This window comes from Uloborus diversus, chromosome 1 (assembly GCF_026930045.1).
Source record: "Uloborus diversus isolate 005 chromosome 1, Udiv.v.3.1, whole genome shotgun sequence".
NCBI classification, from domain to species: domain Eukaryota; kingdom Metazoa; phylum Arthropoda; class Arachnida; order Araneae; family Uloboridae; genus Uloborus; species Uloborus diversus.
This window is the reverse complement of record NC_072731.1, coordinates 211,860,811-211,887,270: the sequence shown is the minus strand read 5'-3', so window position 1 is coordinate 211,887,270 and position 26,460 is coordinate 211,860,811. Positions and strand designations below refer to the sequence as shown.

At 35.0% G+C, this 26,460-nt stretch overlaps 1 protein-coding gene across 1 annotated transcript in view; it reads right to left on the bottom strand.

Annotated features, from left to right (window-relative positions):
* Nucleotides 1–26,460, bottom strand: part of LOC129224737 (runt-related transcription factor 1-like) — a 39,123-nt gene that overhangs the window by 3,251 nt on the left and 9,412 nt on the right. Inside the window, exons 2-3 of the mRNA XM_054859289.1 lie at nt 16,942–17,046; nt 3,413–3,583 (exon numbers count right to left, since the gene is read on the bottom strand). Of these exons, the coding sequence (XP_054715264.1) occupies nt 3,413–3,583; nt 16,942–17,046 (276 nt within the window). The remainder of the gene's footprint in view (nt 1–3,412; nt 3,584–16,941; nt 17,047–26,460) is intronic.

The window sequence follows — 26,460 nt, the reverse complement described above, 5'->3', positions numbered from 1 at the left end:
AGTGAGCGAGGGACGGCGCTCTTCTGGATTCGTCGTGACACCCGACAGCCACTCGATTAGACTATGGAAAAGATGGATGCAAAGAAACAAGGAAGCTGCTGCGCCGCTTTTATTTCTGAATTTTGATGCTGTAGTGTACTAAAACAGCAAATATATGGGAATTTTATTTGCTTTTTAATGATTTGTTGCTGTTATTATTTGTATTTATGTACTATGTAATTGACACTGATCAAAGTTTTGAAGGTGTACTGAATTCACTTACGAATTCATATTTTTGATTCAAATTTTAGTTTTTTTCCTGTCTTGCACATTGTATTCTCCTTTGTAGCACTAAAATTTTCATGTTCTTTCTTTTCGCTTGTTTCTATGAGCATCCAGACCAAACAGTCCCAACAACTTAAGGCAAAAATTTGACACCAGCCTCCACCGATCGATGGTAGCCCTAATTTATCTCCACCTCCACACTTGAGGTCAATATTGAAGGGGAGAGAATTTTTGTAGTACCCTAACACTCAAGTTACTGTCTGACCACCGATGAGATGGAAAGGCTTAACACCCGTTTTACTGACGAAAATAGACGCATCTATCACTTTTCAGGGATGCCAACTTGATGTGTGTTGCTCTCTAAATTAGGTAGATTCTCATTGAAATAAACGAGACACGTGTATAAAAATTTTGCTTTTCCCCCAGGCATAGTAGCTGCTAACGACAGACTGCCGGACTTTTGGGGATTTGCAGTAACGAGCCTTGAACCCAGAATCTTCCATTCCATATTTCATTTTGGTAAAACCGAAGCAAAAGCTCTCACTTTTCCTCATTTCTCTTAGACGCTGTAAAACTTCTGTATTTCTAAGTGCATATTTTGCCTGGGTGTGAGTAGGTTTCATGTCATTGATCGCACCAAGTAAAGTGGTAATAAAAACAGCCAAAGAAATATTAGTTCGTGCGAGTTCAGTTCTCTGAGGAACAAAAAATAAGTTTCTTGTGCGTTTTCATCCAAAAATCAAAATTGAAATCAAATCTACTTCAAACGTTCTGCCTCTGTCTTTAAATGCATAAAGTGTTTTTTTTTTTTTTCAATCGCTATCTTTTCACTTACATACTATCTATTCTGTATAAATGTAATGGTATTTTCGAAATGCAAGAAAGTCGAGGTCGTTATTTTTACATCATGTCAACATAGCGACTGACTACGCTCCCAGTTTTATTTATATTTATGATTATGTTTCCCCATTTAAAAAAATAAATAAATATCTAAAAAACCTTTTCTCTTATAGTGTGGTGCAAGTCGCACATTGGCTGAAATGTTGCTCAAGATTTTGTCGAGTTTGATTTATATATAAACTTTCTTCAAAAGTGTGCATTAAAAGGAACAATGAATGGATATTTAATCTTATCATTTTAATTTTATTAATTGCAATGTCATCATAAATAAAAAGTCTTATTTTTCAAAAACGAATGCACGTAAGTGCCAGACATTGCTATAAAAAAAAACCATCCACAAAAAATCCAACCATTCACCTATTTTTTCTTTCAAAAGAGCTGGATTTGCAAGAAATGGGATGGCGGGAGAAAAAATGGAATGAAACCGAGAGAGTCGCCTGAAGATGATTGTTTTGCCAATATTCTGCATTCAGGCTGATGGGCCGCGTTTCTAGCCTGTGGTTAACCAGCTCCTGATAAATGTCCACCGCTTAGGAGCCCTCCCACTCTGTCTCTCTTTTGCCTTCAACCTCCTCCAGAGGAAAAAAAGGAGAAATAATCTTGCTGTGAGGAGTAGATGGTACGCCATAAAGGTGTAATTGGCATCCGCCGTTACAGAACATTTGTTTCCACACACTTCGCGTCTTCTTCATTATATTTGCCATTTATCTAGGTAATCCGATCGTTCGCTCTTGTGACTCGTCTCTCCCTTCCTCCCCCGCACCACTGACACGAAGAGTGCACCTGAGGGCAAAAGGCACAAGCGTGCTTCGGTTTTACTTTATGGGCAGAGAAAGTAAGCAAATTTTTCCTCTGAAGCTTTTTTTTTTGCTGTTTTACTTATTGTTGAAATTAATCCAAATCCAGATTGACGGCAGTCAATTATGACGAATTAAAATTTCGAAACTCATTCCATTTAATCATTATCGAAGTTTCTCCATCTCCGTTAATGAAGTGTGATTTTCATTTGAAGTTCCTATTAGAGCGCGCTTAGAAAGAAAATGCAAAAACTTAACTTATTGCCAGGAATTGGGATTTTAAATAGCAACTGCACTTGAGAAATTTCATTACAACCTGCATTTGACCAATATCTGGGCTGATCCCGTTTTGCATCTGATGAGTAGCAGGTCCAAAACTCTACCTGCAATGATATTCTTGTTTTCACCTTTCAAAGGAATTTTCTAATCTCGGTGTTAAAGTATCTGTAATCAGCCGACTGTTTGGTCAATATAAACGGATTCTTAATAAAACTGAAATTTCATTCGTGATTAAGTTTTATGGGTACAACAATTTAAGATATAAGAGTTTGCATAAGAGGATATTCGTCATTGGGTATACCATGTTAATAAACAACTCACGAACTACTCGTGCATGATATGAATGAAAGCTAATGAGGGCAGGATCAAACGTGTAATGGCATGCCATAAAACTCATACCACTTATTGTGTTGAATAATTACATCTTCTCTTTAAGTCCAGTGTAACATTACCAGTGGTTGTACTGACAGCAGTGAAATATAGTTTTAAGAACTCTTTACACTGAATTATGAAATTGATAGCAACTTGAAAGAAAGTGGCAAATAATACAGAAAATCTCCAGTCGAGAAAGGACTTGGCATTTTATGACTCCAGTGGTGGTGGTGGTCAAAATGACTCGTTTATAGACAAAAAAATTCGTAATTTTTCTTTCGTGTATTGCGCAGTGATTTGCCTAACAGTGGAATCGTTTCGAGCACACCAGCACACGGCCCCCAGGAAGTGATTAAAAGTTGAGCAAATTGTAAACCACCACACAGAATAACTGCTCTCATTGCAGCAAAAAGTTGCCTCCCAATTTTTTTTTTTTTTTTTCGGAAAAAGATCTCCAAGTGATCTTTGCTGGAAGATGGAGAGCAAGGGTGTCTAACCGGGCAGGATGGCAAAAACTTATTGAGACTGCCTTGTCCTTTCTTGGGCTGCAAAGCCGAAGACAAAACAACACCGCTATTTTCAACATAATTTTTATTACGCTTCAATTCGATTAGATATGTTTCATTTAAGTGTCATGATGTAGATTCCCTAATTAGTAAGAAATAATTGAATAACGCTTAGAGCCATATTAACATTTCTAGCAATCCCAGCGGATCTAATAATATGGCACAACTCTAGTTTCTTTTCTTTGTATTCATTCGTAATTTTATCGACAGCAAGTGAAGAAGTAAAATAATCACCTTGTGCGTTGCCGAGTCGTCGGGGCATTTCGATGGCCCAGTGTTCGAAGGCTCCTTTTCGTCTTAGGTGCTCCCACTCACGGAGAGGATCCGGGGCGAAGCGAGGATCCAGGTAGGGTGGCGGGCGGTGACCGAATGCTGTTGCAAACGCCCTCAACTGCTGTTGTTGTCCTGAAATACACAAAGAAATACGAATTCGTAAAAAAATATGAACAGTTATACGATGGAAAATTCGGCAAGTTGCCGTGATCAACAAAAATTTTTTATGAGCAGTTCTATGTGTTAAAATTCGTTTAAGAAGTTAAACTCTTTTGATAGATAAAAAACTGCCGTTCTTAAAAAAAAAAAAAAAAAAAAAAAAAAAAAAAAAAACATTACCTTAATTAGTTGAAAATTGTTACATTGTAATGATCAAGTAAATTGAAAAGATCATCAATCTTGAACAATAGTAATAGCAAACCAAAGTAAGCTAAAAATATATGCTACATAAGATTCAATCACAAGTTGGCGACATTTTCCTTCTAAGATAACTAATGCTGACGAAACTCCTATCAAAAGCTTCTAAGTGCAAAAGTTACGTGTTGCACAAACTCACACCATCTCATTCTGGCAAACTTTGCACGCTTCTCAAGCAATAGAAACAGTACCAAGTGGGGGAAAATTGAATTAGGTAATTACGAGTATTAGTATTGAAAACTGCAACTGTAGTATGGAAAACTGCCTGCTAAAAATACTGAATGAACATGCAGCGTTATAAATATTTATTTTGAAGTTATATGCTATATCTTAAATTGAAAGCAGAAATTGAAAAATACCCTTGAACCATTACTGTAACCAAAGGGTTTTGGAAACTCAGTCATGCAATTTTTTTTTTAAAAAATCATTAATTTCACTGTTTAAATTACGCACACAAGAAATATTATAAAGAAGAATCTTTTTTTTATGAGCAATAATGATGTAACTGCAGTATGCACCAGTTTGTTGATAAATGCTGCTACTGACAGTCAGTTATAGCAAGAAATGAGCACTTTAAAAACGCTCGATTATTACTTGTGACAGATTTATAATTGCTTCCAACGATGACAAGCACCAACTTTGCACATAGCTCAGAACTTATTAATGCCGACTCGTGTATAAAGCAATATGATTCCCCCTATGTCCAGCTTTCATTTCAGTTTTAGCACCACCCTGTCAAAACTCCACTCCTCAAAATCAATTCTCCCCCTTTCATAGACAGCACAATAGTATTCCGGCCAACCGAACTTCTCTTTTCAAAGCCTCGGTGAAGAATGATGCCGGTGATGAGTCATCTTCTATTCTAACTCCCCCATTGAGGGTTTCATTCATTCAACAATCCGTCCAGGGCCCTCACCGCAGATCAATACCGCACCTCCACTGAAATGCGTACAACCATGAACCGAGCTGAATTTTATAGAAACAAAGCGATGGTAAATATCCAAGTTAAAACCCTTAATCGGGATGAAAGTACGAGTGTTTTATGAGGGTTCTCTTTTTCTCGCTCTGACTCGTTATCGCTAATTCATTATTGAAATTTAGAATCTTCGTAACGTATCCTTTACATAAACGTCAAGAAATTGAAAGTCTTAGCCAATCAGCATAACTGTATAAAATGAGAAATATACATTAGATGAAAAAATACAGGGTGATTCTAAATTTTTATTATAAATATAGAGAGGTGATGCTACCCATCAAGACGATCAATGATTAAAAGGACCATTGGATCGCAATCCATTCTAAGAGGCAATAAAGAGGAATGTTAGAATTCTAACCTGAACTTACAACAGTGCTTTGAAAGCGAATGAACGATACCAAAAGCAAAATTAACTAAAAACCAAATCAAAAACGAAACAAACTCTTAATTTTAAAAATAAACGAATACAACTTTGTGTGAAATGAACGTAAACCAAAATGCATTCGTTATTTCTAAGAATAAGCATCGTTATTGAATAGAAACATTACAAATACATAGAAGTGGTTGTATTTGAAGTAGGATTACTGAATTTTTAATTTAATTTCTAATTCAGCTCTAACCAGGGCTGCCAAGAGATAAGGCAGGCCCTTTGTCAGTTTGGTCACCTCAGCAAAAAACTATGAAACTTATATTACTTCTACTCCAAGGCCCCTACTTTCCGCCTAGGCCGGCATGGCCTCTGGTTTACCGCGGCTGTAACTCTAAAATTAATACAGATAAGACTATGTTGAGGCTATGAGTGAGCTATTGAAAAGTAATTATTCCAACTGTTTTAAAGTTCGTCAATTTTCGAACAAATTTCCATCTTATGAAGTGAAACGCAGTCTTTAAAAAACTAGAAATCGGCATGCTATATTTCAAAGCAGTGAAAAACAAACTTAAAATAGAAATTTAAAAAAGAACTGAATTGAATTTCAGGAAAATCACTTCAAGGTACTCTTCCATGCTCTAAGCTTTAATTTGCTCCAAATATCAGGGAAACCCGTTTATCGGTCTTTCCCCTATGTGAGTCACAAACATAGAGACATACTTTCTGTTTCATGATTAGTAAACATAAAGCTAAAGATTTACGTCTGGACAGTAAATACGGTGAATAAGTTTATCCTCAAAAACTGAAACAAATCCATCAAACATGAAATCAATATTGTTATTTTTATCGTTACCAACTAAAATATTTCACATACACCATTAGACATTTGATTATCATCGAGTCAAAAGCAAATCTGGGAAACGCTCCCGCCCCCTCCCCTTCTGATTGCTTAAAAATAATCTTTTGGCAGCCCCTTTTGGAATCGTGCACCACTGAGTGCGATCTAAAAGACTTGACTAACCGTTTTTTCATAGAGATGCATAAACCCTCTTCTGCCCGGGCATCTTGCAATACTGACAGAAAATCCATGGTCGTGAAAGATGATTCGATGCCAGCAAATGTTATTTAAACATGGGATTGCAGAACTAGAACTGAAGGCTACGAGAAAAAGATGGAGCAAGGGAGCCAAAATGAGTCCCGAAGTCGTATGGTTGCAACGCAGAGGCCATTCTAACACCGAGTCCATTATGAAAAGAGAAAAGAAAAGACTGGGGGAGAAAGATTTAAAAAAGTCTTCAAAAGAATGTTGAAAGCAACCCCCGAAGAAGTTTAAGAATGAAGAAGTTAAGGGAATCATTTCCCACTGGCTGGTCTGGAAAAATAGAAAAGAAAATGAATAGAAAAAAAAAGAGAAAAGTATTACTATAATATATCAAGCCCCGACCCCATCGGGGTTAAACCGACGTTCCGAAAACCTAAACCAAATAAATCCCGAGTGACAGAAGATTATGGTTTTGCGGTGAAAGCCAAGAGAAACACGCTGGACGGTCTTACAGCAGTTTTTTTTACTCTCCTTGGTGCTTTTTTTTTTTTTTTTTTTTTGTTTTGTTTATTTGCTACTTTTTCTTTTGCGAAGGAATATTTTCTGGTCTCTTATGGGCAGAGGAAGGCCATCAGACTTATTTCCTCCGAAGCGAAGGGAATTGTCGTAAAGTTCTCCGGCATTTCTCGGGTGCAAGAAATGATCTGCGGATGATGAGGTTTTCTCTAACTGAAGAGGGAGAATGGCTTAGTGTGCTACCATCATGCCTTTTGAAAAGTTTTTGCTTCTTAAAAAATAATGAAGTGAAATAGCCTTTTCAAGAACACAACGAATATGAAATGTATATGTGGGAAAGCGCAATGCAATTTAGTTTCTTAACTTTCATTAGTCAAGTTGGGAAGTGACATTAAAAAAAAAAAAAAAAAAAAAACATTCTCTGCAAAAAAAAAAAAAAAACTCAAATGCTCAAGAACCATTTTTACATTTTAGACAGCTATATATATATAACAAAACGTGCACTAACGTAAATACATTTCATATACAAAGGCGTTTTGGGTAAAAAGATTGCATTTCGGTAAAAATTTTACAATAACCGAAGCAACAATATCAAAACAGATTTAATATATTTTGTATAATTGTTGCCAAATACTTTAGTTTTCTTCATTGATGATATTAAATGGAATACGTGCCATAGAATCAAACAGTTACTCAGAGTAACGCTAAGGTTTCTACCTGTAATTCATTCGAATGAACTAAATTGGAAGATATGATGACGAGGACAAAATTTAATTTTGAAAGTAAACCAAAAGAAAAGAAAATAGTCAGAGCACAGTTGTATCTGAACTATCTCCTATTTAGCAAGCCCACCTAACAAGCCAGTTCTTTTCATTTTAAGTGTACAAAAGCAAAATGATATGCAGAAAAATGTTGCCACAAGTCTTCAAAGCAATTTCTATTGAGATCCAGCACCTTTTTTGTTGGTATGTATCACCTGTAAATCCCTTCACGTTTTAGGAGAAAATGTGAATTTGATTAGTTATTATATCTAATTAAATGAAGAGTAAGTAAACACATTATCTTTTAATGCGGGACAGGTTCGACTGTTATCTATTTTTTCGCAAGTTCTTCCAATGCAATTTTTAACATTTCAAAATGTTCTCATTTTATGAACGTTTAAGCTTTAGTAACTTTCATATTTAGAACATTCATGACTAAATTTCCTGTCCAATAATTTTTACTGTGCGCAAAAGTAATTCGGGGAAGAAATTTCGGTTGAGGAAGAAGTATCTCATACTTCGAAATCATTTTTTAAATGCAGCACCTAGAATCAAATGAGGGTAACTGCCAGAAATATTTTTAAAAAAAAAATAATAACTGGCAGAAGTGGCAGGAGAAACTTTCAATTTTTTGTAGCAAGAGATGGTAATAGTGGCACTCGATTTAATCCAAACTTATAAACGTTCACATGCATCCCTTTGCTTCTTTATGCCTCAAATATGGATTTCATTACTTCATAGACTATTTGTTCACCTATTTTGTCACATTAAATTACATTATATAAAAGAATTGTAACTTGCTACTAGAATGCAATATAAAAATTTAAAACATCTATCGCGTTATCCAGAACAAATAAAGAAAGCCTAAGGCTTTGACCAGGCTCGTCATTTGGCATTTTTCCAGGAGGGGAGGGGAGGTTAAAGGGTATATACTCAATTTATACTATATCGAAAAACAGTAATATCCATGCTAATATGTCTGGAAATACATTCATTTATAAAAGCCAGAGGGGGGGGGGGGATCAATTGCACCACCCTGATCCCCTAAATGACGGGTTTGGATTTGACATGAAACAAAATTTTTTTTGCTTTCAGTTGCAAGTGTCAAAACCGGAAGAGGCTTAAGTACATCGCTGATTAAATTATTGGACTAAAACTGTTTTAAAAGCAAATTCTTTATTGATTACATAACTATAGACACATTAACGAACAGTGAAATAATTATGTAATATTTAGTATGCGTTCCCTTGTTCTTGATGAGCATTTTAAGTCTTTTTGGCATACTTTTCACAATTTTTACACCATTTCTTAACTTTTTAAAAAAGGAGGTAAAAAATTGTTTATACTCACTATTATATATACTCACATACACATACTCACTAATTACCGAAAACTAACTTTAAATATAACAGAAAACACTAATAGAAAGAACTAGTGAACTGTTTAAGCTGATGGAGGTTATGTTCCTGGTAGATAGATAAGCAAAGAACATAAACATTGCAGACAGTGCTGCCATTTGCAAACATTAAATTATGCTAAAATAACGTAATAATCAGTGTACAGTATGTACTGTATTTTAACAGTAAAATAAATAGTATTTTAGTACAAATAGTGTACAAAAAACAAAAAAACTCTTTAGTCTAATAATTTGGCCAGCACTGTATTTGGGAATATTTCTCTTCTAAAACAACGAAAGATATTTAGAAACCTGATGGCAAGCTTTGATCAAAACTTCAATGGAGAGTTGGGTTCAAAAGCCGGTAAGGGGTGGCTGGTAATAAGGGGTGCTCCAGAGAGAGGGAAAGAGAGAGAGAGAGAGAGAATCGGCCGTCGTCGTCAGCAAACAACGGCAGTTGCTTTCGAGCGAGCATTGAAAGACACAAAGGAAACCTGCGTGCAATGTCTGGGGTTGACCGAGAGTGCTTTGTTGACGTCAGGCGGTTTTCGGCCGAAGTGCCGGGACCCGCTTTTGTCAGGCGTTTTGAAATGGACGACGAATACGAGTCGTTACGCAGGACGCAATCGATTTCAGCCAGTACTAGAGTACAATTAACCGACTTGAGACACCATTTTAGGTCAGGGAAATTTCTTTTGATGGTAGTTTTTGTTCCCTTCAAAGGATGGCAAGAAAATCGATTATTGGAATGAGAGAAAAATGAAATCATGAGTTAGTTATGGTTTTTAAATTGTCCAAACATCACCAGTAAGGAAGGTAACGGGAGAGTTGACAGCTGCTTTTATGCTGGACGGAAATAAAATTACATATTATTTTAGGCTTGTCCAGTATATCCGAAAAAATCCGAATTAATTGGGACCATAGGTAATATAGATTTTAAAATTGTTCGGATTTTCGAAAATAATCTACAAAATACCATCCAGGAAAACAGTATGCATTTAATCAAATAAAGTGGTCGTGCAATATGTATGTACCTAATAAACAACATGTGCATTTTTGAACAAAAATTAACAATCATTTTTTTTTACTGAACATAAGGAAACTTTTTTAGATCTACATTCTGATTTTTGACGTTCTACTGTATAGTGTATACTACATGACCGATTAAAATGAGGTTAGGAAGTATTGGCTACATCTTATCCAGTAGATGGAAATAATAATTTAACCTTTTTTTTTTTTTTTTGGCAGAAATTGCAGCCCTTTCGTCTCATTCTTTTTGACTCTTCCCTATAAGCACATTTTTACCATCAACTGGGGTTTCTTTTCCTTTTTCGTCCTCATCGTACACATCACTAATGCGTTACTTGACCCCATCGGTTCACTTCCTTTGTAGTTCCAAATTAAATTCCTATAGTCAAAATCAAAGTTAGCTTCTTTTGTTTAACTATTGGGAAGAAACCCCTGCTCTCTGTCGCCCGCCAACACCCAGAACTTAGTCAGATCGTTTCCATCGTTTCCCAAACGAATCTCGTTTTCCGTACAAACCGGCTGGAGTACGGCAACGCGGTCATCGGGAGTTTTAGTGGATTATTTTGCATTTTTATGGATTATATTTGTGTTGGTTTTGTGTAATTTGATCAGTTTTTTTTTTCTCTTTTGTAGTTTAGATTAGAATGTTTGATAGTTTTTCGTGACTTCTATTGATTTATTAGCCAAAGTTTCACATTTTAATGGAACATTTGGAATGGTAGACGGTGGCGCCAAGAGTTTTCAAAACTTGCCATGACCAAGTTGAGGTTACAGTAATATTTTACCCTATCCATTATTTTAATTTGCAGAGGAACTGGTTCTCGGTCAAAACTAAAGTTCTTTATATTATACAACGCTTTGAAATTGAAAGTCAAGTCAAAAATCGCCAACTTCAGTTATGTTTCAAAAGTAACATTCGGTGACAGTATCATAACGTAGAAGTTTCATTAAACCGAACTTTTATTAAGACTTAAAATAATCCGCCAAATACGTTTTAAAAAGTTCCTAAATTACATTTACAATGTCAAGCAATTCTCTAACTTCATTATGCACCACCAGCCTCGCCAAGTGATAAAGTTACCTTAATCCAGCCATATTTTGGTTTTCCGAAACGTAATTTCCCTTTCCAACTCCAACTCAAAAAAAAAAACTTTTAAATTGATTGCTTGAGCAAGGGAAATCCTCGAAATCTGTTGCTTGAAAAGTTTCTAAAGTCGAAAATCTATGGCTCCATGCTTACTTAATTTCAGGTTTAAAACTGACTTGATAACTTCATTGACAATTAACTTCATTAATATTATTACTACAAAGACGCCTGTCAAAGTATGACGAGGGAATATTGCTTCTACTCTTCTACATTTGAACGAAGCAATTGCCTGTTAGGTGAAATTTTGATACTTGAAATTTTAACCCTAACTCCAGTGGATTAAACCTAAATTCCTGTAGATAGCGTTCATAGCTGACCGCTTTTTTGGTTCATTTCCCTGAAATGACACAGTTTTACCAATAAAACAGTTAAGTTGCTGGATCTAGTTCAGCCCAGTCACAATAAAGCTTTTCCCTGCATGTTAAACATTACCAAAAAATATTATCAAATTAACATGCCGTGACGCGAGTTTCATTGTTGAAACACGCGGGTTACTCGATCATCGGCTATTATTTGTTTTATTTCAGGCAATGATTTAAAAGCAGATAATAACAGCGAATTAGAAACAAAGGGCACAGGTTGCGTTTAACTCTCTGATTGGTTATTTAGTGATATCCTTATTGTTATTTCGTTCATGAGGTGCTATGTGAGCGCGTTTATTTGATTTCTCGTCACTAATCCATTCTATATACGACTGTCAGTTTTGAAAAAAAGAAAGCATTTTCTGGTTGCTTCTGTTTACATTTTCAAATATTAAGAGTTGGCAATTTTCAGCCTGTACCCCTTTTTGAAATTTCTTGATACGCCTCCGGACTGAACTTGCATATTCCAACATTGCATCTATGGTAAGATTTGTTCAGAGCTTCACAGAAAGCTATCTCGACAATGAAATAAGTTCGTCTATCGACTTCGTCACAAGCCTTTCAAACTGATTGAGTAACTGTATTATTAACAAAAGACACCGTGACGCTATTACTCCTCAATGGTAAACAATAATAAATATGCAAGAGCCAGTCATTTTCTTTTTCTTTTTTTTTTTTTCAAAGTTTCCCATACTTTTCTCTCCATCACATACATATACCATACCCACACACCTTAGTATATCCAGCAAAATACTCCGCAATTGCACACTTTTATAATCATGTCATCAACCAAAAACCAACTACTCTTTACAATGGCGTCATTCTGCTAGCTTTCAATAATGAAACAATCAAAAGAAAAAATTAATAAAGCCGCTAAGCTCTATTACACGCAATCAATCCCACACAATTTCAGGCAAAAGAGCGCCCCCTCCGCCACCCAGTCGCCCGTCAACCAATGTGGACCAAGAATGGAGGGGCACTACGCAGGCCTGGAACCCACCCCTCTGATCCAAAACGTTCCATTTCCCGAAACTCCCTAATAACATGTTCCCCCCGTTACATACAACAGCTGTCGCACCCAAAGCCATCTGTTCTTTGGATCGAACGTTATGTTGTTGAGAGTAGAACGGCAAAGGAAGGGGCTGGTGGGGGCATCGAATGTAAGGCGGGTTCGAAATCATATTGCACACTACAGCGCCTAAATCTCCTCTCTCTCTCTCTCTCTCTCTCTCAACTTGGAAGGGTTTAGGAAAATTTATTCATTATGAAGGGTGAGAAAAACACTCGAATCTTTCAAAAGCATCGAATCTTCTTTCACTAGTGACAATGATGTGTTTTCGGAATGTTTTTGGAATGTTTATCTTCAAATGAGCAAAGTAACTTCCATTTTATAGAACTTTTAATTTCCTCTTTTACGTCTTTGACTCCTATAACTAGAACTATATTTTTTGTCCAAAAAATATCTTCATTATTTTCATAGCTCCCACGCATTTTTGTTAGAAATGTTCTCTATTATTGCATTTAATTCTTAATCGAAAGCAAAAGATCGGTTAAGAAATTCTTCCTTTTCCTCATTTGACAATAAAGACTACTTTTTGCTAAAGAGAATATACTTAATACACAAATTCTTAGTTCGGAAATTTCATGGATTGGGAAGTGTGAAGATTAAATTCGACAATATTATTGTTTTAAGAGAAAGCAAAGAGAAAATATTCGGAATAACTCAAAGATATTCTCGTACGTAAGTGCATTTTCGATCTCTAGTCAAACAGAAAGCGACACGAAGAATGAAGTTTGACAAATTATGTCAATTAAATTTCACAGTGAAAAAGTTTTTGATTTGACTATTACTCTCAATGCTGAGAACAGAGAGCATGGGGTTTAGCTGCAAAAACTGAAAATTTTACTCAAGAGCTGTTTCAAGTTTGAGAAAACAAATTATATCTTAAAACAATAAAAAATTTGAAAGACTGTTCCCCCCCCCCCTAATAAAACAATAAAATTGGAGTTGGCAGTCAAGAAATATGCACAGAAGGTACCTTTCAATAGCACTACGTCAAAAACCGAGCAGTCGAATCCCCATAGTTAGAGTTAACCAAAACTGATGTAAACTTGGATTGTTGAAAACTTGAATAAAGTTGACTTTCACATTATAAAATGCATCCTGCATAGTAAAATCCATGATAAAATACATTTTAATGCAAAAATAATGATCAAGCAGAAAGTAATAGCACGTTCTGGGTTTTTTTTTTTTTTTTTTTTTTAATTCTCTAATTGTGACAATTTAACCAACCAACCTAATTCCTTTACAATAGTTTAAATTTCTCTCACCTCAAGCCATTTTACAGCTTTGAGCTTTTTTTAGCATCCAAGGAAACGTATACATGATTCTCCCCTAGCATCATCCTTTTCGTTTTTTTTTTAATTCTCTAATTGTGACAATTTAACCAACCAACCTAATTCCTTTACAATAGTTTAACTTTCTCTCACCTCAAGCCATTTTACAGCTTTGAGCTTTTTTTAGCATCCAAGGAAACGTATGCATGATTCTCCTCTAGCATCATCCTTTTCGGTTTTTTTTTATTTCTCGTCTAATTTTTGCGAAATCTGAAACACAAAATGCAAACTGATCCTTTACTAGCCCCCGCCACTCTTCTCAGAAATAAAACCGACTAGCAGAGGAAAAAATAGAGGGAAACTTCAGTAATAATTATAAGGAGTAAATAGGTAAATAAATAGCTTAAACGAGGCCGGCAAAGGCTGACTGGTGGCAAAATTTCTGCTTTTGTAAGAGAAAAAAAAAGTTTATTATTTCAACAATCCCAGATTATGCGGAACTCGGATTACTGAGGAACGTATTATCTCTACTAAAATTCAGGAGGTAAAAAACTAAAGCCCCTGCCACAGAAATGACAGCTTAGAAATTTTTTGTTCATCTAGATGAACTGTTGCTGTAACCTGGCGTAACACTGTTTTGAAAATGCAGCAGTGGACAAACTTGCCGTCAGCCATCTTTTTTTTTTTTTTTTTTTTTTTTGTTCCCAGTTTTTCTCCGAGATAATGATCTCCCCAACATCCCCCAAATCCATAAAATGGAAGCCAATATCCATAAAATGGAAGCAAAATCCAAGCATAATAATAATTTAAAAAAAAAAATGCTTCGATCGCAACGCTCTGTACACGAAATCGAAAGTTAAACATTTTCTGTTGTATATAATGCTTTGATGTAATCTCGCAAAAAGTTTATGCCTCCATAATTGCATATGGACCTGAAACAAGATCACACAACATATTGGGGCATTACAAGCTGATTGCAATGTTCGAAATATGTTAATTCTTTTCAAATAATGCAAGTCGTGTCTAAAGAAAGCAGTAAATATTAACTAGTCTCGTCTTAAACCATGTGCATTCGCTGCATAATATTTTTGCCTTGTTGTAATACAATATACTTTCCGTTTTTAGAAATTGCCATCTATTTTCGAGGATATTCGAAAAACCTTCATCATGTCGGTCTTTTTTTTTTCGCAATTGGTGTTTAATGATAGAGTAGCAACCTTTCGTCGATTCCCTTTCCCGCATTTTTTTTTTACAGCGACTGGATTTTTTTCTATTTTTAATAGCTTGCCCCCTCATTTAGATCGGTAACCAACGCTTGGTTGCCCCGAATAAATATAATAACTAGACAGTGGGCGTACATTCCCTTTACCTTCAAGAAAATGAATAAAAAATGTCTTGAATCATTCTTTTGTTGCAAACAGGGCACGAATGCATTAGAATAGTGGGGTACAACCTACGACCCTTGGGTTACATCCGGCCCGTGAAGTAGATCCACTTGGTCCGTAGTTTTTGTTTAATGTTACAAAATGGTGAAGCACGATTAATGACAACGTTAAAAATTTGGAGCCAAATATTCAGAAATTGGTTTCTGTAAAACAGATGCATTTTAGAAAAGAAGCATTTAAATTGCAGACCAAGTAGCGCAGACCGTATAGAAAATGGCTTTACTTTGTTTGATATGGCCTTTTTAAATCAAGATCAGTATCGCAATGTGGTTTTTAACCTCAAACTATCCATTATTTCTGATGTAGTATTTTGCTTTAGTAGTTTACATTCTCAAAATACCCTATCCTATAGCATATGTAATAAAATAAATAGGTGTACGTTGCAACTCTACGACATTTTTGTTGATTGTACTATTCAAGGGGCTCCTAAACAGATGCGTCTGGGATGACTATCCTGAAATCAGGCTTTGAACATGGATATACACAAAGTAAGACTAAATTTTAAAACATCTTATCGAATTGTTGTCACCTTTATGCGAAATTATCATTCTTGAACAGAAATGAAAATTATTAAGAACCACAGCAAAAATTATGCCACTAATTTTGTATTGCTAATCTTTCTTGAACTTGGAAATGAAACGAACATAAATACGATCATTTCATTTCCAACAAAAATGCAGTAACAATTAAAAAGCAATAAATTCTCACAGATTGATTTAGAATTTTCAAAGGCCATTGGTTTCAGTATCGGAATGACTATAGTGGGTGACTTCTTGAACTAAAGTGAAACATTTTCTTCGGAATATCTTTCTAATCCCTCAAGATCGATTCAATTCATTTAATGATGAAATTAAAAACGGACAGGTAATCCAATTACACGATTCGCCTCACTTGTTGACTCAGACACCATTGATCTACATCACATAGCTAGAAAGTGACAGTCAAGTGTGTACGTCTGCAAAAGAATTCTAAATGTGGACTAAAGAACAATGGGCAACAGAAGCTAATCTTGAGTGATCACTTTTCCCATTAATTTTCTCTCTCATCATTAATAATATTTTTTGTTAACTTTCTTTACAACTCATCAACAAATATTATGTTTTAAGAACGAAATACATTCAAGTAATCTTCTTATCGCATCCCAGCAACAGAAGTGACAAAACTCAAAAATTTGAAAACGCTCTCTTATTACTGATTTAAAACCTAAACTTAGTGCTCTTTCTCTCCACAAAACTCGCATAAAGGTTTTTAACATAACTGGTTCGTAGTGGTGCATAAAAGAATATTGTCAGTTGTCGTAAATCATTTTAAATAATTAATTAATAAGATATTATTTTCAGATTTAAAAGTCAAATAAATATTTCGCTACAAAAAAAAAAAAAAAAAAACAGCAAACGTAGATAAGAATTATAAGTAAAGAGAATTTCCTTAAAAATGAATTCAACGTAGTATTGCATAAAACATTGATTTTCTCCGATGCTTTGCATCACTTCTGCTGCGCCAGAATGCAAAGGAAAATTTCACCCAAATGTTTATTACGTTAAAACGAATATAAAACACTCATCTACAAACTAGATTTAAATATAACTCTGTAACTAAAATGGTTGCGATGTGCACGCAATTATAACATCATGAAATAATCGTTGATTGGAAATTAAGTTTAAAATGAATATCAAAGAGATATTTACTTACTTCGGGGTTCCCTCGGTCCATCAACAGTAACTTTGATTGCCTTATTGTAAGTGACAACTTGGGGTGGACTCGTGCTGACAGAGATTGTCAGAGTGAAGCTCTTCCCTGCAAAGTCAGAAAGATTGATTCAGTAAATATTCAGATAACTTCAACGACGGAGAGAGACTTTTCTCCCATCTCCATGGACATTTCCATTGCAAGTTTTTAAAAGTAAGAATCAACATAATATTTACGCAATGCAATAAGGTAATTGGGTATTATATTGTGGCACAAAAAAACGTGATAACCTGAAAAAGTGACAAGAGAAAACAAGGCAGCCTTTGTATTCCCCGTTAGCAAATTTTTTTGTTCATCAGTAGCAATGAATTGAAGCTATAGTGTTCGTTTTTCATGAAGAATCTTTTCTGAATTATTGCAAACACATATGATTACAAACACCATCCATCCTCGTACAACTGTTATCCTCATATGAGGTAATAAGAAGCAAAGGGATGCAAGTGGCAATATTAAAAATTTGGAGATAACCAGTACAAATGGTAGGTGAACCCTTCCTCTGTCTTGGGGCAAGAGTTAGTACTAGTAAGTAGCCCTGGTAGGTGCTGTTGTACAGCGTGACTTGGAAAAAAATTAAATGAAAACCTACCTAGGAAGTAATTTTTATACGTGTTTCACTCAAAACTTGAAAATGTCCACTTGCATCTTTTTGCGTCACTGCCTCATATATATATAATAGTTTATTCACTGATAGAGTAAAGCTAACGTCATCAACAATGAAACTCGCGCCACAGCATTATAATTTTATAATATTTTTTGGTAATGTTTGACATGCAAAGAATTTTTTTTTTTTTTTTTTTTTTTTTTTTTGACAAGTCTGAACTGGATCCGGTAACTTAACGGTTTTACTGGTAAAACTGTCATTTTAGGACAATGAAGAAACGAAAAACGGTGAATGCTACCTGCTGGAGTTTAGATTGATCCACTGGACGAGAGTTAGGGTTAAATTTTCAACCATCAACATAATCACAAAACAGGCAATGAGGCAATTGTTTCGTTCAAATATAGAAACAAGTTTCACCCGTCATACCCTGACGGGCAATTTTCTAGTTATTACAATAATTCTGTTTTTCTTGACATTCTCTTTCTCCCTCTTTTACTGGGCCCTCAATCCCAAAACACGTGACTGCCACTCACACTGAAAATTTCACCCGCACAAGTACATTTGTATTTAAAATAAAGGTTAAAACTTGCATTTATTGACAAAAGAGAAGTTGTTTCATCTCTATCTGCTATTCCGTCTGAATGAACAGACGACAACGAACGGCTCTGATGGCAGTCCAGTTCAAACATAAAGCTCAGTGACTCGAAACGGATTGACATTACCTGGTCCAGCTGGTCATTTTTATGAAAAATGATCCTCCTGTTCAGCAATGAAAGAGCAGGTGGCCCCAAAGGATGACAATGGCTAAAGTGAAAAGTGAAAGGTGGTCAGTCTAAATGCTGCCATTTAGTTCCTTTTAATATTTATGGCTGTTTAACGGCCCTTCGTTCACGATTCTTTTTGTTCTTTTCCCACACAAGCTCACTATGTGAAGCAGCGCAGTTAAATGTTTTGAAATGACCACAAGTACGTTTCACTCAGCAAAAAGAAAAGAAAAATAAAAGACGGTTTTAATATGATCTCTTATTTCTTCATGCATTCAAAATCTTTCAAAATGAAAAAGAAAAGAAACAAGTATCATTGATTGGAAATCTTAAGAAACTACAAATTTACGAAATGTTTTCTTGTTAAATTGAATTTGCATGTTAGGTGCAAGTGTTTGATTAAAAGTAAAATGATGATTGTGCAAATGAGTACTAGAAGGGAGTGTTTTCTTTTTCTTCTTTTTTTTTTTTTTTTTTTTGGAATTCTCCGAAACAACGAATTGAAAGCTATAATTTTCTGTTTAACTTTAACAAACAAAAAAGGAGAAAACAAAATGAGAACAGAGACCATCTCACGACCTTTTTAAAAAGAAATCAAATATTTTCCTCTTTGTAGAGCGTGTTGATGCGATTTGTTAATAGCTAGTTTTAAATTCAGTTCCTATGTTCCTACTGTATGCTATTGCAACCTCAACTTTTTATTCCAGATTTTTTTTTCCTTTGTATAAGTTTCAATATCTTTTCTTCTCTCCTAGATTATGCTTCTGGCGCTTTTTTATTCCTCAGATTTTAGAAGTTTCCTGAAAGTTCTCATTATCATACACGTATGATCATTCATACAAATGGGATTGTAGCAAACTTTCATGTTTCCTGATGCCTGATGGGTTTACGAGAGTTGTATTGAAAAAGCTGCTCAAATCCTTATTTCAGTAATCATTCTCAGTCCCTATTGAACTAATTTCAGTAAAATGCTTTGGAGTTTTACCAATACTTCGTTCAAATGTACCATAAACGAATTTTGGAATCTACTCAATTTGCAATGGAACGTAACTTCAGTTTTCTTAAAAAACAGATGTAACCATCTTTTCAGTTTTAGCAACAGAGAATCGAAAGTGAAATTCTATGTTAAATAAATTCTTAAAATTAACGGATGCGTTTTCCAGTTCCTTGAAATTTATAAATAAAAGGATGTGTTTGAAAACTGTTTGAACATTGTGTTTGAAAACTGATCATAGATCCCATTTGAAAAGGAAGATATTAGTTATTTACATTTAAAAGAACTTTATGGGTTTTTTTACATCGTTATATAATGAAAGACATTTTCAAGTTTTGCAAATTATTTTTAAAATTCAGAATCTTCAATGACTTTCGCGAGAAAGTAGTTTTGAAAAAAAAAAAAAAAAATGGAGATTGCACAAACTGTTTCCTCATTTCTGAATCATTGCTGTGCCCCTGTCCATTTTCTTTCAATGTTATTTCCAACGTCCGCAAACGTTACCGGCAGGCTCTCTTCGTTACCGGTAACTTTGAGGAAGGACTTCATGTCCGACTTTTTACGAAGTTCTTTGGCACCCAAAAGTAGTTAATTATTCCAGATTCTCCCCGAGCTCAGATACTTAAAGCCACACAATGAAGTTCCTAGAATGTTCTCTTTATTAGTGAAACTGTTTGCCTGCCGGTGGACAACAGATATTTCAATCCTGACGTGAATTCATTCCACACAAAAGAAACCTGTGCAAGAAACAGTGTTGAGGCGCGTTCAATTCGAGCATTTTTTGTGTCTTGTTCCCAGGAATCTTCCCGAGGGTGGATCTTCGGGGGCTTACTTGGCGCCACAATAGGCTGAACCACAAAGGAAGCGACCGATCCCACTGCAATTAACCACCACTCCTATTGTAAGCACACACCTGGGGACGAGCATTACCAGCGGAAACCTTCTTTTTGCTGGATAACCATTCAAGCCAAATGAAGGGGGAGGCAAAACGACTCAGGGGCTCTGCTCACTTTTGCTTAATTAGTGAAGTTTATTTAATCCGATCGAACTGCAGTACCTTTCTGTCAGCACGTACTATAATAAGAATTTCAAGTTATTTCTTGGGATTGAAACTAGTTCAGGATTTTCCTTTAATTACATTGCATTGCACCCCGAAGCGCCCCGCGCCTACCGCGTTTTGTAGTTTACCAGTTTTAGATGCCCGAGATGACTCGGGCAAATGAGGCTACAGGAACAGTTCAACCCCGACCCGACATCATAGGAAAACACGCGCGGTCAGAATTGCCGTCTTAGTGTGTGTGTGTGTGTGTGTGTGTATTTTTTTTCTCTCTTTTTTGCCAGAGTTTTTATGCCAGGTGTGATTACAAAGTTTTGTTACAGGATTTACTTGCTTTTGAGCCATCTTATAAGTCATATGGGATCTTATATGTCAATAATGAAACAGGTTACATGGAAGAGGTGCATAAGTCAAAATCCTTTAATTACAGTGGAAGAGATCGCTTACCGTTTCAATCTTCAAAAAACTCATGGACTAAATTTTGAAGGAACTGAGAATGTTTGAAACTTTAAAATCTTTTTGTAAAAGTTTTTCATGAGTAATTTAATGGAAATAAAATAGAATTATTTTGTTCTTGAATCTAAACTCGGCAATTATTTATGCAGATTGAATTTCGTGTTGTTTGTATGAGGTGTTCATTACTATGAATTGGTTAACGTTATTGAAATTCCGAAGCCCGGAAGTGATTATGTCTAGCAAATCAGCACTTACTGTCCTCCTAAGCAAGGAAGACAAATGTCATAAGTGTGGGCTACGAACATTTTTCTAAATTTGACACCGCAATCTTTTAATTATTATACACTTTCGAGCCTAGCAGCTGACTTTTTTCCCTTCTAAAGTAAAAAATATAATAGGAAAAACGGCGATAAAAGATTCTTTGAGATTATCGTTGCCATGTATCTCAATACAGCGATAAATATTAAGAGAGAGTAAACTACATTTCAGCATTTGAGTGATAAAAGTAGGAACATTTTAAAATTTTGTCGTAGCTACAAGCAAATGGTAAGTCCTAAAATTAAAAGATTAGAGATAACTAGTATACAAACAGTGGGAGACACTTTTGTTTGTTTTAGTGCAAAAGGTGATAATGATAGCCTGGGAAGGTGATGCTTAAAAAAAAAAAAAAAAAAAAAAAATTCAACCTACGGTTTAAATTTTGCACACTTTTCACTTAAAACTTAAAGTGAGACGAAAAAAACGTCCGCTTACATCCCTTAGCTTCGTCCTGCCTCATTTTCAAAATGAAGCGAAATAGAATATGAAGTACGTTAGCTTATAAATTGAATTAAAATAAAAGTAATACCAATGTTCTCTCCAAAAAACTAAAGTATCTTCAGTACAATAGTTATAACGTCGTGGAGGGATATGTACATCAAATAATGCATACTCTTCCCGGAAGTGTTTGCTCCAGAATATTGCCTAAACAATTTTGATTGGTGCTCGTATAGCTGAATGTCGACAGGATGTATGATGGAGAAATGAGGTTTTCCGTGTTTGACAAGTCCATTTGCGATTCCCGCACCTCGACCGATACACAGACGGACACAAACCAAAGATAAGACGAGAGTTGCAAAAGACAAACCCTCTATTAAAGAGGAAAGGAGCTGAACAAGAAGAAAGGGAAAAAATGGGAAGAGGAAAAAAATCATTCCACCATGCTAATTCACTTTTGCTCTCCAGGAGCAATCGCTGATTTTTAGCTAAACACGCTTGGGGACGCTGCGACTTACTGCGAGCAGAGTTGAGAGGCGGGAATGCTGCTCCCCATGTAAACGGTTGCAGAATTATAATTCAATTACTCGACAGCGTTTACTGGCAATCTCCCTTCGGGGACTCGGGGGGCATTTCGGGTGTAATTGAATTTGTATCCAAAATTCGGTTGATCGCGACTCTGTATTTATTTGAATCTCTGGCCCCTTCGGATATACAGAGACTAAAAAAGAGCAATAACACGACAGACGAAAGAAGAGCTTAACTTTGTTCCAATTTTGATCTTTATTTCTTTATGCAAGAATGGTATCGACTCGGCCTGATGAAGAAGAGAGCTGAGATGATCGGGGAAAAAAAGGGAAACACAAAAACGAACCTTCTGGTTCACTTCTCTTGTCTTAGGACATTAATAATGGAAAGTTAAATGTAATTAATATCTGTGGATTGTATCGGAAAGATTTTTTCTTCCGTTGCTCTGATGTTTTTCCTATTCTATTTTATCTATAAATTAGATATTTAATAACATTAGAGTTTTTGGATTTGTTAACATGAAAACCGGGCTTTTCTGATTTTCCTTTCGTCATTTTAAATTAAGAGTAGAAAGTATAAAAATTGAGGCAATGGATCGGAAGAAATTGAATTCATTTCAGTTCTTTCCATGTACAAAAGGCTTTTTCATCATTTGTAATTTTCTTTCCAGATTATTTTCTCTTTATCCGAAACCCAAGAATTCTCATGAATGCTAAATTCAATTTTAAGTCGCAAAATCATTCGAAATAACTTAATTTTGGGGTTAGAGTTTCTGCCAAGCTCCCAAACCTTTGTCGGATTTAACTTTTTGTGTTTGAGTTTCCAAATTCAAAATGGGGAAAAAAATCACATTTGCAAATAATCTAGTAGAAAATACTCTCGTAAAAACTCAAAAATGGAAATAACTCATTAATTTCAAGTTATATGCTTTCGTAAAAGGTGAATCTGTTTTTACGAGCTATGTTAATGCACGCTCTTAATTATATTATTCCCATTAAAATAATTAATTTCTACTTTTATTTCTAATTTTAAAATGTCACTATCGTTTCTTAATTTTTTCTGATGCTCCTTCTTCCTGAATCATAATTCACTTAACTTATTTAATTAATTGCGTTGTCACAAGTTTCAACATTTTCTTTGATAAAGAGTGTTGAATGAAAAAAATGCTGTTTTAATTTTAACATTTTCTTACACACACACACAGAACACACACGCACATGATTGTGTGTGCGTGTGCACTTATAATGTATACAAAAGGCAGTAGAACCTTTATAACCGGCCTAATTGTGACGTAACGTAAACCGGTTCAAGAAAAATTTGGTTCGTGGAGAGAGATCAAAGCATTGAATTTTTAAATAGAATTTTAATACTAATGGGAAGAAGGGGAGAAAAAATGGGAAAACTATACTTTAATGAAGGAATGCTAGGAAACCGAAAATGATGATTTTGACTGCAAAGATATCAAAATTACTAAACCACATATGTTTAAAGCAAGAAAGCTTTTAGCGGATTTGCAAAAATGGAATAATAAAAAATTCTAGATTATTTTTAGTAGAAAAACTTTAGTATGTTTCACCTGAGTTTGAATATTGTTTTTATTACGAAAAGAGATAATTTTGCCTAATATTAAAATAAAGCTGGCTGCTTAAAAAGGTGTGCTCTAAGTTCTGAAGGTTTTTTTTTTCAAAGTCTTCTGAAACACACGTAAAAAATAGTTTAGATTTGCAGTATATTTTTTCCCCATTATCTGTAATTTTTAGAAATGAAATGAACTAGCTCAAAATCGCAATCAAAAAAGTAAACAACTCACTTTTTGCATGATATCCCTCGTATAAGAATAAGTTTATCAAGTACTTTTTTTTTTCTAGTTACAATCGATGCATTATACTAAAAGTAGGACGCTTTATTGTCCGCCGTAAGTTGAACGCTATTTGTAAAAGTACGTCAATGTACAAGTTTTCCATGAGTGTTTCTTTACAAAGAAATTAAGAGTTTAATATATTTATATAAATATAAAAGTATTCCGTTAACGGGGAATGTGTAAAACTCATATTCAAATCAAAACTAACGTTGTTAACGTTCAAATAAAATTCTGTCATAATACAGGATGGTAGTCAGAATTAAAATGAACCTGTTGAGAAAAGCTTGGTTCAAAAGTCATAGAAGTCATCAAAAGCCTTAAAATATTTTAGCTAGTATTTACTTATAGCATATTCTTTTATCCTTGCGTAATATGAGATACGTACCAAGTTTCAATGACATACTACTTTTAGAAGGAACTCTAAGTAAGCAAGGAAACTTCAACTATAACCAAGGTTAGAAAAAGAATTCATATCATAATGCCACATAGTGTAATTTTCTAAGTGTCAAGATGAATAACCTAGGTGCCATTTTGATGAATCAAATATAATGTTGGGTAAAAGTGGGAGAGACTTCTAAAGAATTTTTGTAGTCTCTACTAGAGGATGTTTGTCAGCAAATATTGATGGTTTTTATGGAGACAGAGCTGGAGTAGCAGCACTTTCAAGAGGAATGTCTGGGGTAACTACTTCAACTAAATCAGGTATTGCAAAGAAATGACCAGGAATAGCATAAGGATTGAGTGGGAATATTCCACAAGCTTTAAAACCTGATGTAGCATTTCCCACTACATTCCATAATGTTTTTTTAACTTCAATTTTCGATATTTCTCTTTTTTTTTTTTTTTTTTACTTTTTCCACTAGCCAAAATAAAGTTATCTTCACTCCACTGCCCTCTAATTACTGTATGCCTCCTCACGTATTTTCTCGACTTTCCAAAAACAAAATAATAATAATAATAATAATAAACAAAACACCTCTTCATTTAATAAAGTTGAAATAATAAAAAGCTAAATCAAATGTTAACCCTCCCCCCCCAGTTCTTATCTTACGGTGTCTTTGTTTTACATTTAACATTTATTGAAAAAGCAGCCACTCAAAATTTTCGTCAAAAAATACTCGAACTAAAATGATCTATTCGTCATACACATGTCACACTCGAGCGCAGTCGAACAAGAACTGACACGCTAAGAAGGAAGTGTCTATATGTGTAAATAAAAACAGTGAGAAATATAGCCATCTCTTTCTTAAACACCGATCTTCTGAAGGTATGGCGTCTCTCCCACTTTTACCATATCCAAACATTTTTTTTTTTGAATTAAAAATACTGTCGACATTACTGCTTTATGTTACACACTACAGGTATTATATTTGTAAAATATACAAAAGAAAATGATTTTTTGAAAGAAAAAATTGATTGCATTGCAAAATTGCTTTCACAAATTTATCCTTCGGGCCAATCACGGCCTGCTTTATCACAATTATCACAATGTGTCAGGAAAAGAAAAGCTTCAATGTGATTCAATACTTTAGACGTCCAGTTTGTCGTCAAATCAAAATGTTCTAACACTGACTATAAAAACCTTGTACTAAACAGCTGTTTCAACACATCGGAAACTTTTCCTCGGGAGCCAGCTCAGATAGCTACACGAAGCAGGGCTGCTTTTCGTTTTCGTACTCTCCCACGCTGGTTTCGCTTTAAATTTATCTTCCTATTAGTTGTTTTAACGGCATTACTTCTGTACTGAAAACAAAAACACAATACTTTAGACGTCCAGTTTGGCGTCAAATCAAAATGTTCTAACACTGACTATAAAAACCTTGTACTAAACAGCTGTTTCAACACATCGTTTGGCGTCAAATCAAAATGTTCTAACACTGACTATAAAAAAATGTTCCTTGTACTAAACAGCTGTTTCAACACATCGGAAACTTTTCCTCGGGAGCCAGCTCAGATAGCTACACGAAGCAAGGCTGCTTTTCGTTTTCGTACTCTCCCACGCTGGTTTCGCTTTAAATTTATCTTCCTATTAGTTGTTTTAACGGCATTACTTCTGTACTGAAAACAAAAACACAATACTTTAGACGTCCAGTTTGGCGTCAAATCAAAATGTTCTCTGACTATAAAAACCTTGTACTAAACAGCTGTTTCAACACATCGGAAACTTTTCCTCGGGAGCCAGCTCAGATAGCTACACGAAGCAAGGCTGCTTTTCGTTTTCGTACTCTCCCACGCTGGTTTCGCTTTATGTTTATCTTCCTATTATTTGTTTTTACGGCATTACTTCTGTACTGAAAACAAAAACACAATACTTTAGACGTCCAGTTTGGCGTCAAATCAAAATGTTCTAACACTGACTATAAAAACCTTGTACTAAACAGCTGTTTCAACACATCGGAAACTTTTCCTCGGGAGCCAGCTCAGATAGCTACACGAAGCAGGGCT